General features: G+C 50.9%; 1 protein-coding gene across 2 annotated transcripts in view; it reads right to left on the reverse strand.

Annotated features, from left to right (window-relative positions):
* Positions 1 to 19960, reverse strand: part of LARP1 (La ribonucleoprotein 1, translational regulator) — a 46855-nt gene extending 26895 nt beyond the window's left edge. For both annotated transcript variants that reach the window (XM_065644380.1, XM_065644379.1), the window contains exons 1-2: positions 19550 to 19960; positions 3439 to 3465 (exon numbers count right to left, since the gene is read on the reverse strand). In XM_065644380.1, the coding sequence (XP_065500452.1) occupies positions 3439 to 3465; positions 19550 to 19901 (379 nt within the window). In that variant the 5' untranslated portion in view covers positions 19902 to 19960. The remainder of the gene's footprint in view (positions 1 to 3438; positions 3466 to 19549) is intronic.
* Between the last annotated feature and the right edge of the window lie 230 nt (positions 19961 to 20190).

Here is a 20190-nt window from a genome sequence, read left to right on the forward strand (position 1 = left end):
ACCCTAATCAGAGTGATCCTTCCCAAAGAAGTCGGGAATACCCAGCTACAAAAGAGTGTAACACAGCACGTTCTCTCCTAATTTAAAGACCCACCTCACCCCCTTTTCTTTATAAAGGATTAAAAACCACTTCCTTGCAGTGGGAGCATCACCTACATCCCTCTGTGGAAAACTTCATAGCACTTAATTAAAAGTGGCATTTACAACTTAAGAAAGTTATCTCAGCAACTGCTGACAATTCTCCAAAATTACCAGCTCATAGTGCAGCAGCAGATTTAAAAAAAAAAAAAAAAAAAAAAAAAAAAAAAAAAAAAAATCAATCAGGAGTAGTGAGACCCAGACAGAGCATCACTTGCTGCTGTGTTGAAGACCAGCGCATCCACAACCGCATCTTGCAATCAGCTCTGGTCTCTGCATTTCAACAGCAGTACAGCAGCATTACAGATGCACAGAGAAAAGCAATTAAATCACCCAGAGGTGAGACTACAAAGCCTGGGACCCTCCACCACTGAGAGGAGGAGGGCTGGCTGCAGCGTGCAATGCCAGGACGGCACAGCAACAGCGCACAAAGCCAGCAGGAGATCAGTTTAAAACAAGCAAAGGTAGCAAGGCAGGCAGCAAACTTCACCACCCCGTGTGCAGCAAGTCCTGGGGAGGTGGGCAGCACCTGCAGCCTCACAAAGGGATTAGGGGTTCACGGCCAACGCATCCACAGCGCTCCTCGAACAGCAGAAGTGGGAAACGTGAGAGTCCATCCCTCTGCTCTGCCATCAGGCAGCATCTTGTCAGGGGTGTTGAAATCTCAGCTTTGAGCTCCAGTTCACAAGGTCTGAAGTGTCATCTTCTGAAAAGCATCCCACAGCTGCCCAAACCCAGTTGCTGGACTTGGGAGAGGAGGGAGGAACTGCTGCGCTAGACAGAAGGAAAGTCAGTCGCCTCTCTCTGAGAGCAGCTCTTAAGCAATCGGGATGCAAACAGTGGTGCCCTTCCACCTCCATAGCACTTGCACGTGACACCAAGCTGAGGGCAGAATGCCTCCAGAATCCATACGCTAACAAGCAGGAACATGCTTTGGGGCACACTACAGCTGCTGTGCCTACAAAATGGCTGATTTTTGGCTCAGGCTCCCCACCCGTGCAAGACCCAACTCTTACTGCAACTCGGCACCCTCCGTCACTAAGCTGCTTCCTTGGGCAGAACAGCAGACTTCTCATCAAGAGGGGAAACCAGCCACACAGACCCAACCTGGCCTTCCAAGATTAACCTTAAAGAATAGTCACTGACATAGATACTGGATTCCTGGTGATTTTGCAGTAAGAGACCTGAGCAAATTAACTCGTTAAACAACCTCGGCAATGCAAAGGAGGTGAGGGGGTCAAACCCAACAGCCCCAGGAGTGCATGACAGCTGACGCCAGGAGCAGGCACGCTCCAGGCAGGTCTGCTGTCCCCGCCAGTGATGCTGCCTCTGCCTTCACACTTCACTGTGCTTTCAGATCAGGGCTTCCAGAGAAGCTCAGCACACAGGAAGAAAAAGCACAGCACCAGCTCTAAGGCTTTTCTGGACAAAGCATGAGAAAGGAATGTGCAGTGTCCTGTGCAGCTACCAATAAGAAGAATCCTGTTTAAGTTTACACTTATCTCCTTAAAAATAGTAAAATTGTAAAAAAAACCAAACAAACCACACCAAAAAAACCACCACCACAAAACCAAGCTCTGTAGGTAATGTTTTCTGCAACACTATTGACATGTAACATGCATTTACTGAAATGCTATCATCTGCTGCAGACACACGCTCGTGCCCCACCCTGGAGACAGCTGTGAAAGTCCCCAACCTGCTGGAGAGCAGAGGATGGAGTTGTGCCAACCAGAGGACATCTCCAAGTCTGCAGCACAGCCGAAACCCAACACCTGATGAAGGCAGATCTTCAGCAGGGGAGAGAAAGCCTCTTATGAGGGGAAGGAAAAAGAAAAACCTTCTAAACAGCAGAAACTTTTCTATGCATTCATTCCTCCATCCTGATTTCACACCTGTTGTACTCAACAGATGCAAAGACACCTTTGCTCCTTCAAAATCAGTCTTAATATTTCACCCTCACACATGTTCTGAAAGCAAGAAAAACATGAAAGACCTACAAATGTGTTGGGTTACTACTTGGGTTACTTCTCCAATACTTAGAAAGGCAACTTCTGCAACGCCTCAGTGGATCTAGTTATGTACCACAGCCTTGTTAGCTGCCTAGAGCTCTGGAAACACACACATGACTTCCAGACGCCTGTTCAGTTCATGAAGTCAAATTACACTGCCTCCAATGTTACACCGGACCACTCAAAATCAGTGAGTTATTTTTTACTGAAATCAGCTTTAAGACAATAGAGCTGATTTCTGTACTTCCAAATCCTGATCATGCAATGCCTCCGCAATCAGCAGCGATTCATCCTCACGCTGTCATGTGAACCGGGGAAACATGATCCCAGGCAAAGCAAAAGATGCAGACAGGAGGTGGACATAGTGACATGTCCGAGGTCACACAAGGCCAAGCTAGGCAGAGATCCCCACTCCCTGTGCCTCTGCTGCGGGACATCTCCACAAGGCACTGCAGCTCAGAGACGACAGCATCTTAATGACTGGTCTTGGTATCACCAGGTAAAACATAAACCTTTCCTTCAGTCTCAGCAGTTTGACAACATCAAGCTGGATGAAGAGCTCCCAGCCATCCGGGAAAGGCAAGGACTGAGCTAACCAACACCTATTTAAAAACTCCATCCTGTTTCTGATTTGGGGACCTCCATCCAGAGCAGTTTCTGCAGGGTCCCTCCTGGCACAGCTGCACGCACCGCTGGGGCCAGGAGTTCTTCATTGGTCTCACACTGGTGGCAATGCAGCACGTATTGCAGTTGTTAACAGTGATGCTCAGCAGCAACACACAGACTAAACAAGCCAAGAGGCAAGTGTGCATCCTTTCAAGGTAGTACAAATTCAAATATACATCCTCAGATTCACAGACACATCAAGCTGTACACAACTAACATACAGACTAACAGGAGCAATTCTGAGTTATATTCGCATCTTGACACATCGATGTTTTCAGTTATGTGTGACAATGAATACCTACAAGTTGCTAAACTCTTTCACCCTGGCCACCCAAATCTGCCATGCTACACTGTATGGGAGGAAAGTAACCTTCCAACAGCTGTAGGCAGCACTACATGAAAGCATAAAACATGTCACTGCCATACAGCAATGGTCAAATATTAGAGGGGCTTTTTTTGTTTGGGTTTTCTTTGAGGCATTTTTTGTTTGTTTTTAATCAATATCCGTTGCATATTCCTGTACCAGTCTTCTAAATCTGGTTAGCACTGACTCTGCAGAAAGAGAAGTGCAGGGAAGGCATGGGAGCGGGAGATTTGAAGAAATCAATTTTTAATGAATACATACCAGACTGGCCATCAGGTGGAAATATATCTGTGAAAGAAAAAAGAAAAGATCAGTGTTGGTTGTACATGGAGCACAAATCATATTTAAAAGGTCCCTCCTCTCAATTTGTTTGCTTTAGCTAAACAGAGGAAGTATTTTCTTAGTATTCCAAGTTAAACATCAATCCAGCTTGGAACCCACCTCAATTCAGCCACTTGTTGTGAGAAAGACTTCAAAAGAGTCTGTGTGTACCCGAATGTATTACTCTTATAAATAACCTTCCACATTGGCTTCTAACAGACAGGGGTGAGGAATAAAAAGCTTGTGAGATGCACAAAGCTCCACACCATGAGTTTAGTTGCTGGCACCCCAACACTCCCCCAGCCAGCATTATCAACTGGAAACCGGCACAGAGAACACCTAACATCATGACTAGCTGGGGAACGCAGGTGGCAGCCAAAGCAAAAAGAGCATTTCCCTGATGGTTCTGGGTTTTCACAGCCACAAGGGACCTCAACAGCTGTGCCCGGCTCCAACACAGCACCTATTCCAGAGAATAGGCAGCCAGAACGCGCTCACCAAAGAGGCAGCTGGTGCCTTGGCACATCACCCACCAGCCCAGGGGAACCCTTTGCCTTCCCATCTCAGGTGGCTCTGCCAGCGAGCACAGCCCATCGCACAGAGCTGCTGGAGTCGGGGGATTTCAGATCCCAAACCAGATCACTCAACCTTCCTACCCCCCAGGCTCTCCCCCAGTACAGCTCCTTCTCCTGATGGACCCTGTTTGTTGCTGGGAGGACATTCACTGAAGTAGCTGGGAAGGATCATATGAAAGATTTGTCCAAGGAGCACGCACGACAGCGTGCATGGAGAAACCTTGTTGATAAAGGCTCTCCAAGCAGCTATAAAACAGCACTTCTGAAAGAGCAATACTATGTTTTCTTCTTGAAACTTGGAAGAACAGGAAGGGAGGCTGCTGGCAAGGCAAGCTCCTCCCAGGGTAGGGGCAAGTCCCTGGCTTCTGCTTATCATCTCCCCAAAACACACATTCAGCTAAAAAAACCACAAGAGTTGCAGCATGGACTATCCCTCGGACAGGGCAATGCTCTCTGGCCTGAGCTCAAACACCACAGAAATAGCAAAATCACATCTCTACCAAAGAGCTCCTATTTATCTACGTTTGACAGTGCACCACGTTCAAGGCATCCTCAGGCAGGGATGCTCTCATCCCACATATAAGCAGTAGAAGCAAGTGAACAAAGAAAAAAAAATAAATCAAAACTCCTCCCACTGTTATGCAGGGTTATGGTCTGCGGCCATCCCGAAAGTGTCATCTCAGGGAAAATCCAACACATCCAGAAAAGCCTCCAAGTACCAGTGTGGATCCTTTGTAGACTGCATGTTCTACTACAAACCTCCACCAGCACATCACCCAAGCACATCTAAAGATCTTGTATTTCTGTGGGTGGTTGCTGATGAGGTCAGGCTCCTACAACAGTGAGCAGAAACACCATGTACTTGATCTAACAGGTCTCAAACAAGATGCGGTTTCTGCATTTCCCTACCTGGGCAACTCCTAGACAGCTTCTCCACAGAGAAACAAGGTAGAAGCACTGGTATCCCACTGGTTTGGATCAGCTAGCTGTATCAGCTATTACCAAAAAACCCCAAAATAAAACATAATAATAATCATGATAATATGGCTGAGAAAAGGAATTACTTTGTGCCAGCAAAGAACTACAGGCCTTGGCAACCATTCCCCTTGCTATGCCCCTGCCAGATGCAGCCTCTCCAGTTTGCGTTTCTACTATGATGTCCAACTAACTCTTCATCAAATGCACATCACAGACTGGCCAGCCATCAGCACAACCAGCCATCCACAAGAAGTCCAGGTTACCCACTTCTAGAAACCACAATTGCCACCAAATCAGGTAGCAACTGCAGGCGTCTCCTATCAGTCATTCCACCGCCGCAACTCCAAGCTTGTGTTCCCTCAAGGCTTCCGCTCATCTCACTGCTATATGTCCAACTGCCTTGTCCGGCACTAGAGACGCGCACCAAGGGTCACCTGGCTCCTCTTGAGCTTGGCCACAACAACCCAACAGCAGATTTGCCACTCCATCTGGTAGAAAAACAATGGAAACTCCTCAGTGGCTTAGGTCAGTAGAGAGCAAGGACCATGTATGATGGTCAGGGGCAGATATTACTCACATTCACCTCGAGAGGTTTGCCAGTGCAACTCCTGCTCAGGAAGGACACTTGGCTCCAGTCCTTGGCCCTCTTGTCTGGGAGACACTGAGCTTGTCCAACTCCTCACACCCACAATTAAAGCAGATTTGACTCCAAGCTCTCCGAAGCAGAGCTCCAGAGTGCTGGGCTCGCAGGCAGCTTTCCCCACCGCTGAGAACAATCAGTCTGCAGGACTTTCTCTTCTGAAAAACAGGGTTGCTGGGAGGGCATATATGAGGCAGGGCTGGTTAGGGACCACCAGGCACAACGACCCGTTGGGATGCCTTCTACCTTGCAAGCACCAGTGACTAGATTAGAAATTAGCCTGCCAATTAAGGGCAGCACCTGAGGTACCCAAGAGAAGTCTAAATGAGGCAGTGCCTTCTTTCCCATGAAAGCCATAGTGGGAAGGAGGCAGAAACGCATGTGGCAAGCAGGTCGAAGATAAACCCCCAGGGCTGCTCTCCGAGAAGCCCATCTAGCTCACTGCAGGATGGAGGCTGCAGGTCCAGGTCAGTTGCCTTCCCAATGCTCCAGAGGTTTAAAAAAAAAAAAACCAAAAAAAAAACCAAAAACCAAAAAAAACCACAACCAAACACAAAGGACCCACACACTAAATATAATAGCCCCCAGGCAGCTAAATGGGAACGAGTTAAGAAATACCAATAACGTGACACAAGCAAGTAAGACCCATGAAATTTGGGCCCTGTGGTCTCACATTTCCCTCCTTGTCTTGCATGCGGACACTTGCATGGGCCCAAAACCAGAAAGACTTGGTGTCTAACCAGAGGTATTATAATCAAGGAACCAGTGATCGCTTCATCGTAGCATCAGCCTCTGCCAGTTCAGGTATTTCCCCAAGCCCTTTACCATCTTCCTCAGCTCTGTACGTTATCCACACAGCCTATATCTCAGTGGAAACCACGTTTCATGTGTCTCCCTGTTATCAGCAAAGAGAGGTGGAGGAAGGAGCAAGCAGGAGGAGGTCAAGGGCACATGTTGCGGCCAGCAGGATGTCGGGACAGGCGCGGAATGTCCCTTTCGGAACGTCCCTTCAGAACTGTCACGCAAGGGTGCAGATGCACTACAGAGGTGCTTGCTCTGAACACCAATAACCAGAGTTGCTGCACAAAAAGCCCAGGAGAACTAACCAAATTGAGGGCAGCCCTTGTTACTTGAGGTGATGCTGAGGGGCGGGTACAGAATCCCAGTTTTTGCCTGATGGTATTTTTAAATGCAGGAGGAGACTGTATGCTAAAATTGGGCATTTCGAGAGAGAAGCTGATGCATCCACACACATACCCCGCCCCTGGGGGCTCTCTAGCCACCGCTGCTATTCAGGTATCTGGGACAGGTCCAGAAAGGCTACCCCATTTCCGAGCCCACATCTCCCCTCTGCTGCCCACCCCGCTCGCTGCAGAAGCATGCTGCTAACTGGGCTCTGCCACCAGCCAGGCTTCAGAGTTGAATCCAAACACTGCACGGGACGCCTGTCTTCTCCCCGCTCAGGAGCTACAGCCCAGAGGGACCTCTGCCACCCGCTACCCGTCCCCAGCCCCTTTACCACCAGCACCCCTCTTCTGCCACATACGCTGCTTCCTCCCAGCAGTGCCCGAGGCAGCGGCTGAACAGCAGCTCATTAGCCCTGACGCAAGAGAAACGCTGACTACAAGAGAAACGCTGACTCGTTATTACAGCAACCCACAGCCCCAACTGCCGAGAGGGGCAGCACGGCCGCGGGCAGTGACAGTGAGAACCAGCTCCCTGCAAACCCCCAACCCCGCAGTTACTTTTCTGCTCTCCAGACTGGGGAAAAAAACAACCTCAGCATGCTTTATGTCACCTGCCTGTCACCAAAGCACGCTGACTGGCACCACTGCACTGGTGTGCTGGGCGAGGGCTGCACAGGTACAAGCAGATACGATCGCGCGTTCCTCAGCTGCTCCCAGCAGGACACTGGGTCCGTTCACACTGCCACAGGAAGACACCAGCTCATCTGTTCTGGTGTTCAAACCATGAAGTTGAAACTAAATCATCCTCCACATTTTTCAGACAAAAGACTTGGACGTCTGCAAAAAACAAACAAAAAAAGACTCTGCCAAGGTCACGTGGGGACTTGGCAGCAAAGACGTGACCAGAACTTGGTCACGGTGACTCGAAAGCTGCAGGGCTGCACTGGCTGCCCCAGAGAGGGATGGGGAAGGGAAGTGCTGGTAGCAGGATTTCTGGGGATCTCTCCTAATGTGACCTGCCACCCAGCAGGGACAATTCAGTTCTGCTCCTCTGGCTATGACCACAATCCTCCCAGTGCAAACAACACAGGCAGGGAAAAGGTTCAAATAACATAGTCCGGTGTTTGCAGCAAAGAGACCAGTGCTGCCTCAGTTTCTTCTCTGTCATCAAGCAACTTTTCAGCTCAAATCTGTATCACCTGGCTCCCCCTCAGAGGCCAAGGTAGTGTCTGCACAAGTTCCCGAGACAGCTACAAGCCTCTTCAAAGCAATGCTCAATGGAGAAGGGGGCGAGGTCTGCTAGGAAAAAGTAGCAAAGCAAGAAACCCCAAACCCAAAGATTAGCATGGCCAATTATGTCCCTCCTGAGATCTTGCTTGCTTCCTGCTCCCCTCCTTCGTTACCTGCCGAGCAGGCTTGGGGAGGGTCCGGCTCTCAGCCACCCAGATCTTCCCAATCCTCCCCAGCTGCCAGGTCTGGGCAAACACCTCCCATGCCTCTTAACAACACCTGGCTACTGTAATAAGTATCTTTGCCTCCTCGAAGAGGAGTAAAAGATAAAATCTAGATGGATCAACCTTAACCTGATGCTGGTTAGGTCTTAAGACACCAACAAGGTCTGTGCAAGAAAAAGCTAGGAAGCTAGAGAAGCTTTTATCAGCTCCCAAATCCATTTCTCTGCAAGGGTATCCAGACCACCAGAAAGTGGTTTTCTGCTCTCCATCCAGGAGAGGCTTGGTTCCTCCTCAGACACTCCCATCACCTCCACCTGTTGAAGAACTGCAGCCAGTGTGAGCTTTGACATTGATTTCCCACAAACCCCATGGAAACCAAATTTTTGAAAGAGGTTTTCAGTGTATAAATGACTGTGGGTTTTGGGAAACTCAGCTGGGGTGCCCCTGCTGACTTCATGTACTTGAAAAGGGATGAAGACTTCCAGCCTCATGGAGCTGCAAGAGGAACTCCCCTGGAAAAAAATCCCCTACTGCAAAACCAGAGCGTTATCTGTCTGAGATAGCTCCCTAGCTTTAACTTCACACCATATACTAGACTAAATTAGTACCTTAATGCTGATGTTCAGTCTTTTCCGGACAGAAGGGGAGCAGAGCTGACAGAGCAGGGCTGCGACTCTGGCTGAACACCGGGTGACCAGTGGGACCAGCACTGTGCCCAGAAAAAGCACCTTTCAGAGATCTGCTTGGGTGAGGGTCCAGGTGTCTTCTCCTAGTACCAGAGATGCCAACGGGGTTCTGAGGAATGCATCTGGTCAGCCTGACCAGAAAAACACAAGAGCTGTCCAGACAGCCCTGCAAATCCAATGCTCACATATGCGCAGGCACACAAGGAATAACTGTAAGGTCACAGCTGTTTTTTCTCCCATCCACTTATCAGTGCTTGCACTGGAAAGAACAAACACTGAGTGTTCTCTCCCATTAACCCTTTCTCCCCTCATCTCCAAAATGGAGAAGTGAAGTGCTGGTGCTCCAAGCGTGAGTCCTAATGCTCCTGTTCACGTACCGGACAAAAAGCTGCAGAGAAAGTAAGAGGTACCTTAGAGGTCCTTGATTACCGCTGCTGCTGACCCAGCTCTCTGCCTCACATCCCTTAATCACCAGTAAGCCTGAAATGACACCACTGGAAGCCTCCAGCCTTCCAGGAGACTGACGCTATATGAGTCTGGGCCCAATGACCACAGTCATCCTCCCCAAATTCTTCTTTAAGCTACTGGACATGGAACAGGTAGCGAAATTTCAGGCACAATCGAGCAAAATTAACGTGTCTCGGAGACTGTTGTTGAAATATAGGAACTATTTCAGTGCAGCCGAGAAGCCAACTGGATCCCAGGCTGTGGAAACGGATAGCAGACGGGGTTTCCCTTTGACAGGGTTATTACACACTGCTCTGCCACACACTCTTCTGTGTGGACATCAAGGGCAGGCAGCCTCAGACACCACAGCAAAGCTTTGCCTCAGGACAGCTCAATAAGCAGTGAGCAAGAGAGATCCTTCTCCCTATAGAAGAGAATCCATCAGTCTAGCGAGAAATCCAGCCTCTCCATGAAAGGGGATCCCCTCCACCTCTTCAAAAGCACCGGTATCATGAGCATGCCCCGTAACGTCAGGCAGGGATGTCATAAATGCCTGTGAAAACCCCAGGAACTGAAAACTGCAACGCACTCTCCACCTCAAGGCAGCGGGCCAAGCAGTGGGTCTGTAGGATACACAAGGCAGCACAGTAAAGACAGCATAATTAAGTCTCTTAACTGAATTAGAAATCATCAGACTCACAGTCTGAGACATTCCCCTCTCTGGTCCAGGCTATCTGGTTGGTTTTAATCAAACACACAGCTTTTCCAATCACCCTCCGAACTCCATGCTTGCTTGGTTCCACTTCTCTGCTGTTAATTAGATCAACTCAGATTTCAGCTCCAACTGAAGTTAAGAGGGTTGTCTGCCTGTAAGCTGCTGCATCTCTTCCAAATCATCATCACAGTTGTACTTACAGGTTTAATTTTACATTTCAAAAATGTGGGTCACTTACAGCAAATTCCTCCCTGCACAGCACTCAAATGTCACATCTGTCATTCTCCAATTAAAAAAAGGGGAGCTGGAAGAGTTCACCTAAGATTGAGAAGCCAAAACAAATCAGTCCCCCTTTTGTCCAGCTCAGTGCAATACCGCAGAGGGCAGTGGCAAAGGATTTCTGAGCACTTAGAAGATGTGTCAGATTATATGAAGTATTCCCCTGAGCTCTCAAGGTTTAGCTGGAACCTGGGAAATGAAATTTGATATGATTACAGCCAAAGCCTCATGCTTTGTCATCTGAGCACATGGTAGAGACACCTCCATGATTTGCTTTTCTGTCTTGTTGGGCGTGATCTTGTGCACAAATATCCTATCACTCCTGTTTCAGAGTAAAGCCTCCCAACAACATTTAAGGATGCATTTCTCCACATTTTAACATCTGCTGCTACAGTCACATAATTCTCCGCATCATGCATACTGGTGTCACACTCTACATTTAATTCTTTGCTCTGTTTTTCCCTTTTCTTGCCCCTTTGCGCAGCCTTGTAGCTGACTTGCCAACGTAAGCCCATGTCGAGCTACACATGTAAGGTGAAGCGTGCTTCAGTCACTCCTTTCCTTTCACTCTCTCTTTTTGTGCAAGATGAGGCCAAGAGCAAAGCGATTTGTTATTATGGCCAAGTCCTTATTTTCAGCAGGCTTGTTCTGTGAGGCCAGGAGAGCTGACATCAGACACTGCTCCTGAGCTACGCCAAGTTGGTGACTATTTGGAAGGGCTACAGTAAAGGTATTTTATTGCATGAGAATCCTAAGTGTCTTGCAGGACAAACTCGGTGTTCCTTTTGCAACATTTAGTAAGGAAAATGGAAGATGTGACCTTGGAGAATCTGAAGAAATTAATTTCCTGTAGTTGGAAGTGAATGTTGGCTTATCAAACATTTGAGTGTTGCTTATTAACCATAAGTTCTATTTAATTCCATCACTAGCTTCATCATCTTGTAAGTGCACAAACCAGACAGTTTGTTAACTAACACTTGGAAAAATAATAATCACTCATTTGTACCACTGACCAGAAGCTTTCAAAAGCACAGTTATAAAGAAAAAAAAAAAGGCGGAGTGAATTTAATGTGAAGGCTGAATACATATTACAAATGATCTGCTTAGAGATAGCGTTAAGTATTTAGCAACGCACCCACCTTCTGGCAGCACCTGTGAGTTACCAGGCAGGTAAGACACCAATTTCCCCCCAAACCTTTTCTCTTACTTTCCCATCAACAAAACTCTCCCTTTTCCTCATTTTTGTGGCTTTTTCAATTTCATACTTGTTTCCCCACATATTTAGTCAGGAAAAACTCACTTCTTTTCTCAGTATCTCAGACTTCTTAAAACCTAACTTCCCCAGCCCTGAAAACCCCCTATTCTCTCCATGCATGCATCCAGCAGCTGAGTCAAAAAAGTCAAATGACTGCCAGGCAAGGAGGAGAAGAGATAAGCGGCCCCCTGCGGCCTCCTCCTGGCCATGGATCCCTTCCAGCGCGCAGCCGTGCCCTGCAGAGTCACTCTGCGGGAGCTCGGCACATGCTGCCGCTCGCCTGGAAAAACGTGCTCAGCACTGCGCTCAGGACAGGCTCCGCTCCCGCCCAGCACCCCCTGAGCTCCAGGCTGCACCCCCGTACCTGGGCAGGTGAGAGCGGAGCAGCACTGAGCTCCCACCTGAGCACTTATGCAGCCCCCCCAGCTGCTCCAGCACCCAGCGGGAAGGACATGCAGCGCGTTTCCATCCCTCCGTCTGGCGTTTCCATCCCCCCGTCTGGCGTTCCCATCACGGTTTAACTCTGGCTCGTGTGTCAAGGACACGGTGAGGTTCACAAGCCCCATCCAAGCCCCTGTTTCTCCCCAGTGCCCCCATGGCTATCGCTCTCACCCTCACCAAGGGCTCTCTGCAGAGCCTGCCAGATACCAAACAATGTTGAGGAGCACCAGAGATGCTGTTCCACCACCGCCTTCCTCCTGGGGCAGGGCTGCTTCTCTTGCGCTCCGTCAGGGCCACTTTGGGGAGCAAGTCAGGAGTGCAGAAGCACGTGTGGGCCCGCAGCCAGGTCGAAGCCAGCTCTGCCTGCCAAAGCAGCAGGCTGCAGCCTCCTTTCCAGCCACTTGAAGGGGCACCTGGCAGAAAACAAACGCGTTTCCCCAAGAGCGCAGGTCAGGGCAAGCTGCGCCCACCAGCAAGTTGTGCGTGCCATGCATGCTCCAGAGGGAACCAGAGTTCTGTTTTCTAGATCGAGCGAATAAAGGGTGCCTGTGTCACCTCTGAGTGCCACCAGAACTAGACTGAGTGGCACTGACAGACCTCAGCCACACCAACAGCCACCTCCACTAGACATTTCTAAAGCAAACACGGGCTTCAAAATGACCCATCGTGCCAGAGCATCCAACTCTGTCATGGTCACCACTATCACATCCCGCACCCAGTCAACCCCAAGCTACCCACAGCAGAGATCTTTACCAATCCTTCCGACTTGCGACCATGTAAAGGAACAGAATGACTCAAAACCAAAAAAGAAAACAAAAAATAAAATCACAACCACCACAGAGTACCAAACCCCACTGTGCGTTCCGGTATAGTACTGCAACACATGGAAGCATCAAGGCAGGCTGCTGCTCCCGAGTCAGCTTTGCTCCAGGAGGACACTGAAGACAAACCACTGATAATGCAGGTTCACAGCCCTTCCTCCCTCTCCTTGCATATCACAGCAGAATATCGCACATACATGAGGCTTTAATGCTGCAGGAAGAGCTCTTGATCCTGGCAAAATCCACAGCGAGTGTCACACCAAAGCTGGGCCGGACAACTTGCTACGGACGGCTCCAGCAGCCCAGTGCAATACTGAAACCAGCAGAGCTACAATCTGTCATGCGCCAATTTGCTGAGAAACGCAATTCACCCAGGCCTGCCCACAGGAGCCCTCCTAACTACAGCACAAACGCATGCTCTGATTGAGGAAAGTTCAGTTAGGAAGATCTTCCTGCGAACCTGCAATTACAGGATGAGCTTTTGCTTAGAAACGTGTCGACACTTCACCACCAGTTCCACAACCCCTCCCCAAAAAACCATGTGTCTTGCACAGTATTAGAATTGCCATCAACAAACCCATTTTCACCAAATTTCTCATGCCAGTTTTTACTCCGCAGTCGCAGGACTCTCACGTGCACACCCACTTCTCCTTCCAGTCGAGCAATCCAGACTGACCCTGACCCGGGACTCTGCCCACAAAGTCTGGTAATTGATTTATTCAAGGCCAAATTCAGTTCCCATTTGTTCTGGTCACCAATTTATTGTTGCCCAAATACACAAGTAGCTGCTTTAAGTTCCCACAGCACTGCATAAACTTGTTCGAAGCCTTTCTTTTACTTCTTCTCTGACCTGCTCAAGTCGTGCACCTGTATCATCTACTACTAGATGTTCAGATTAGCCAGTTATTTTGATGCAAGGAGAAAAGTCTTCCAACTCCCCTCAGATCACCAACAAGGACCTGGACCTGCAGAATGAGTTTGAAACTGAAGACCTGTCTCAAGCAAAGAAAGGGACAAATGCAGAACTGGCCATGCCAGAAACCACAGATCCACAGAGCATCCACAGAGCTTCACCCAGCCCCTGGAGATGACTTCTTGCCTGTGCAAAGCTCCAACCAGACGGCATTAACACCACAAGAGAGCGTAGCAGGTATCACCAAGGTTGCACCACCGCCTTCCCTGGGCTCCCTGTGTGCACAGCAAGCCAAGGATTTGACAGAGCCAGCAGTGTGGAGACTTAAGCCCTTTGTAGGAAGTCCACAAATGTTCCAATGTCAAAATGACCAGAGGATAAATAACATTTTAAAGACCATAATGTAAATGTGCATTGTGGTTGGGAATGAACAAAGCTCACCACTCCCAGCTGGACTTACGGGAAGAGCAGAGCAAAAAGCTTTCCCGGCTCTTGTATCAGTTATTGGCCGGATCCGCAGCAAGGCCACCAGACCTCCGCTTACCTGGTGACTGAAATAGGAGCAGAGCTCCTCCGAGAGGCGCACTGCCATAAAGGACACCACAATCCTCTGGCAGTGTTCAAGTGTATCAAAGTTTTCATTAAGATGATTTTTTTTTTAAACGCTTGCTGTTTGCAGCTGTAATAACGGTAAGGATTAAAACCACCCAACCTGATCTAGACAGTACGGCTTTCTACTAAAATGTCCATTCCTTATTTAGCGCTATCACTGAGGTGGTGTCCGAGATTCATTACAAAGTAGTTGTGAGTATGCAAAGAGCAACCTAACTCTATCCAAGTCAGCATTTGGCATTCCCCTGAGGATAATTTCACACTATTACAGCACAGCAAAAGGACCAAATGTCATAGTTTGGAAGGGAAAGCCCCAGTGCCCCCATTCCCAGTCCTGCTTTTTTGTACTCCATTCGCCTTCACATCTGACCCAAGTCCTTCTGCTGCCCAATCCACTGACCCCAGATGCAACCCCGGTGGGAACCACCATGGCACCACAGGTAAAAAACAGCTTAAAAGAAGAGTTGTGAGGATAAAGAGGTGGTTGGCGAGAATATTCCAGCAACACCTCAGACTTGGCCATCTGGAACTGGAGGTCGCAGCAGAAGCAAGCACTGAAGCCCAGCAACCAGGGCCAGTGAGTCAGCTCCCATTCCCCAGCCTTCCTGAAACAAACAGCGCAGAACAGGGCAAAGGTCCAGCACAAAGCTGAAGGGCAAAGGTATGCAGGGGGAGCAAAAACACTAAGCTTCACTTTTTTTTTTTGGAGCAGCAAGTTCCAGTTATCCTCATCTTTCCCGACAAGATGGGAAGAGTTACTCAAACCTGAGTCGTGGGATTGGAACAAAACAGTATTTCAGAAAGGAAACTCGAGGTGGGGGCAGGGGGGGACTCTTGCTGCGATAGCAGCTCTGTTGCAACAAACAGCCAGGAGAGCTCTGCAATTACATGCCACGACAGAGCGAGAATTGCCCAACACTTTGGAAATAGGTGTGTGCAGCAGTACCAAGCTGGATACCCAGGCAGGCAGATGCGCACGTCTACTCTGAACACAAAGAAATGCCAAAGGTAAAAAAGCTTCCCGTACATCTTATCTCCTGCACTGGAGGCTGGTTACAGGGAAAGCCCTATGGGGAGTTAGTCAGCGAGGGGTGAGAAGCTAATGAATGTTCCCCTGCCCTCTCCCCAGTACCAGGAGCCAGCCCAGCCTCTGCTCTGGCATAAAACAACACACGCTCGCTCTGAACAATAGTCAGCTAACCCCTGGTGCTTGCTGCTAGCAACAAAGGTGTGCCTTCTGGAAAGTACTGCCTATCCACCCAGTGCATTTACCAAACGGCAAGCAAGAAACTCTACTCAAATTAAAACACCTCCTGCATCTCCACTAGGAAATACACCGCCTGCTCCTGGCTGAGCATTTGCAAGGAGAATGAAAACTGGCATAAAAGTTAGTGCAGGCAAAGCTCGGCAATTGCAGCGCTGCTCATTAAAGCCTGCATGTCCTTACTTTCAAGATGTAAATGGCTTTAAAAATTAAGAAGTGCCAAGTGCCTTGATGCAACATTTTTTGAAATAAATCCAGCAGGTTTTCAAAATGGGTGCTCTTAACACCTCTCTACCCCGATGCTTGCATCAGCACCAGCCCTGGTGCAGGGCGCAGCAGTACAACATGTTCCAGAAGGTCAAGCTGCCTTAACTGCAAGCCACACTTCTCTACAGAAAAAATTTGAGAAAATACTTTAAATTTGGTTTATTGCCAGAAGTGCGAAGCTGTTTTTGCCAGAAAATGTTTCCTTCGTTACTGCAGACACGCTACCATCACACTTTTGCCAGTCCAGCCGCTGGCTGCATTTATTGATGAGATAAGAAGAGAACATATAATAACGAAGGGACAGTCACACAGACCTCATTGCTAGATCATTAGACAGCAAAAATGAGGCATCATCACCAGCTCTGCCGGCATCCTTCACAAGCAGTAAGCAGTGTCAATTAGAAGCCTCGCTGCACAGGACAGGGCTCGGGGGGTCCCCTCTGCTCTCTTGTACCCCAACTCTGAAACGCACGCGAGTAGCAATGTAACACATCTTGCCAAGTGGCCAGGGAAGATCTTCTGGTCTGCGACTTCAGCCGAGCCTCAGCCTCTGCTTACAGCAGCAGCAGTATTGCTGTTGTCTACCTCGACGTAATGATTGCTCTACTTACTGCCACAGGGTTATGCTTCCAGGAGGAGGGGTTGAGAAGCTTTGCTTCAATAGTCCTCCTTCCTGAAAAAGGAGAAACATTTACTCAAACATCCTATTACAGACCTCACTGCCAAACTTGAGCATAAAAATGCTGCAGCAGGTAGGCAAGACACCCACTTCTAAAAATGAATCCAAATCCTTAAAAAAAAAAAACCAACCACCAACAACAAAAAAACCAAACTGTTCTTCAGTCCCTTCATCAACCTGCCAATGGATTCAACTTTCCCAGCACGAGTGAGTCAAACTGTTCAAAACAAACAGAGGTGGATTTGTTATGCTGTTCCATATTCCAACACAGCAGAAACTCACAAAGATCTTAAAGGTGGTTCTGTTTTCTCTGGGCCAGAGCTCAATGCCTCTACTTTTATAAGCACTAATTCCAACGCAGACCATTAGAGAGAAGGGGTGAACACATAAGGAGCAGGTCTTGTCCATTAAATCTGCTCTACGGTCCTGTAATTAATACCATCATTATAAAAAATTAAGGCTTTCAAAGCCTGTAAAACAAGTCATAGAAGGATCCCTTTATCTTTACAGATCTGTCCTCACTAGGATCCTTGGTCTCCTCTGTCAGGGTCAGGGCTGGAAACATTTAATATCTCCAACACAAAGCACTGCTTTGGGAACACTGCTGAATCGGAAGCCATGGCTTTCTAAGCTCTGCTGAAAACCCAAAAACATTCAGCTGTGACTTTCCAGCATTCAGAAGCTTTCAATCGGCTTCAAGCGTACAAAGGAGTCCCTTTGCTCAGGTGAGCTCCTGGAGGTCACTGCAACACAACTCACCTGACCAGCACCACCTTGGGCACAAACTCACGCTCCAGGTCTTTTTTCGCAAGCATCTGCTAAAAGAAATCCTCCACCCAAATCAGCCAAGACACAACAGGAGCCTGCAAACTCTACGAGAAGGTACCTGGGCAAAGGGACACTGGGCAAGGTCAGCTGCCAGCCTGCAGCTCCTGGGAGTTCACCAGCAGTGTTTATTTTACACATTTTCTCTTCTGCTAACCAACACGCAGCAAAAGAAACAATGTCCCAAGAGAGAAGAGCCAAGTGGCAGCGTCTGGGGCACTGCAGGAACCAGTCACTGCTGCCAAACATCCCAAAACACACCACTAACCTAAGCCATTATTTAAACACCTTCGGGAATACCAGGACAACTGCACGAGGCCCAAGAAAATTCTCAGCATTACTCCCTTACCCTGCTGTAGGGTGGACAGGCTACTGAACACACTCTCCTTCAAAAAAAAATCATCTCAGGAGTTGCAAAGGCCCCCTCCTTGTGTTGGGCGGACTGCCTCATCTCTGCTCACTTTGACAAGTCACCCACCTTCGTGACGGGCCTGGGAACGAATATGGATACGTCTTAGACATGAGTCTCAAACAGGAATATCCAATCTTGTGGTTTTGCATCTTTTGGTTTATTTCTAGGGACTGTTACCTGAGAAAGCAGCGCAATGGTGTGCAGCTTTCACGCAAAGGAGGGATGTGACCAGTTTTGTGTCACACCTCAAGAGGCAAACGCAGACAGCAACGCTGTCCTGGATTTCGTTAAGCTTTGCTTACGTTGGTGCGTACAATGACAAACCACCAAACAATCCGAACACAGACTTTTACCTGGCACAATTAACTTCTCCTCTACACTCCCCATTAAGATGACAGCTTTCCAGGTGGAATTTGCATAGCATCTTCTGAAGATCAATACCTCTGATGAATCATCACACTAGGCAATAATAATTCTTGCAAAACACTAGCATATACAGTAATAGGGAATCTGATGTCATATCTGGCAGTACGATTTCAGCATTAACAGGGGCAGGCTTGAAAAATTACGAGTCTTTCCCAGACAACACGCTTAGTGAAAACTTCTGTTTTCCACTTACTACCAATTCACGCGAAGCACGGGCGAGCAATGCTCTCCTGGTGAAAGCAATACCTATCCCAGCTCCCGAAAAAATGGTGCTCTGCAGTTTCAGCCTTTGCTGACGACAGCAGTGGGTTACAAACGCGACTTGGACAGCAGCGCCCGCTCGCTACCGCTGGACGCTGCCCCTCGGCTTCCCCATGGGGCTCCCTTTTGGGGACACCCCCCCGCAGCCGCTCACGCTCTGCCGCTGACAAGCCCAGTTCACGGCTCCGGGCGCGCAGGGGCAGAGCCGCGCTCGGCCAACGCCGCAGCCCCCGGCCCCGCCGCCATGAGTCGGCAGAGAAAGGCGACGCGGCCTGCGCGCCGGGGGAGCCGCCACCGCCGCCGCACACGTGGGCAGCGCCAGACCCCGGGCCGGGGAAAGGCCCCCGGGGGCCGGGAGCGGCGGGGGCCGGGCCGCGCTCCCGGGAGAAGCCGCACGCTGGCGGTGCCCGGAGAAGCGACCACGTTGCCTGCGCTGCGGCGGAATGCTGGGAGCGGCGGGGGGGGGGGGCGGCTCGCAGGGGGGCGGACGCCGCGTGCCCGCCGCCAGGGCCCGGCCGCCGAGCGCCTCCGGCCGCCAAGCGCCGCGCCCGAACTCCTCGGTGCGCCCCGCGCCCAGGCCCGCCGCCGGGCCCGCAGCGTCCCCCGCCACCCCCCGCGCCGCCGCCTCATGGCCGCTGCCCGGGCCGCGCTCCCCTCCCCCGCACACGCGCTCCCCGCCTCATGGCCACGGACGGCAGGGCCGCTTCCTACTTCCAGCGCCCCCCCCTCACACACACACCGCCTCCCGCCGCGCCGCTCCCCCGGCCGCGGCCCCGCTCCCCGGCAGGCCGCAGGCGCGGCGCCGTCCCCACGCCGTGCCGCATGGCGCGGCCGGCCGGGGCGCGGTCGGCGGCGCAACCGACCCCCCCCCCCCCCGCAACCCCGGCCTCGCTCCAACCCCCCCGGGCACCCACCTGGAGGCGACTGCCCGTTCACTGCCGGCGCGGCGGCGGGGGCGTTCTTCGTCCAGGGGTTCACCTTGGGCGGCGGGGCCTCGATGAACTCCCGGCGCCCCGCGCCGCCCGCCTCGCCGCCGTCCTCCGCCTCGCCGCCCGCCCTCAGCAGGCTCTCCTTCTCCTGGTTGTTGCTCTCCTCCTTCTGCTGCTTGGCGCTGGGCGGCCGCGGCGCCCCGGGGCCGCCGTCGGGGCCCATGGGCGACTCGCCCTTCTCCCGGCCGCCGTCCTGCGGCGGCTTCAGCACCAGGGCGCGCTCCTCGGCGGCCAGCAGCGGGGCGCCGGGCAGCAGCGCCTCCACCTGCGTCGCCATCTGCGCGCCCCCGCCCCGCCGGGGAACTCCCCTCGCACGCGGCGCCCCCGAGCCCCGGCCGCCGCGCTGCCCGCCCCCCCCTGCCGCCGCCGCCGCAATATGGAGACGCGCGGGGACCACGCGACTGCCGCGGGGGCGCGCGCCGCGCCGGCCCGCCCGCCTGTGCGCGCCGCCGGCGAAGGGGAGGGGCGGGGCGCGCCCCCGCGGGCCGGCCGGCGGCGCGCACGTGCCTGATGCAACGCCCGGCTGGGCGGGAGCGAGGAGGGACGGGGGGTGCCGCTTAAAGGGG

This window comes from Caloenas nicobarica, chromosome 13 (assembly GCF_036013445.1).
Source record: "Caloenas nicobarica isolate bCalNic1 chromosome 13, bCalNic1.hap1, whole genome shotgun sequence".
NCBI lineage: Eukaryota > Metazoa > Chordata > Aves > Columbiformes > Columbidae > Caloenas > Caloenas nicobarica.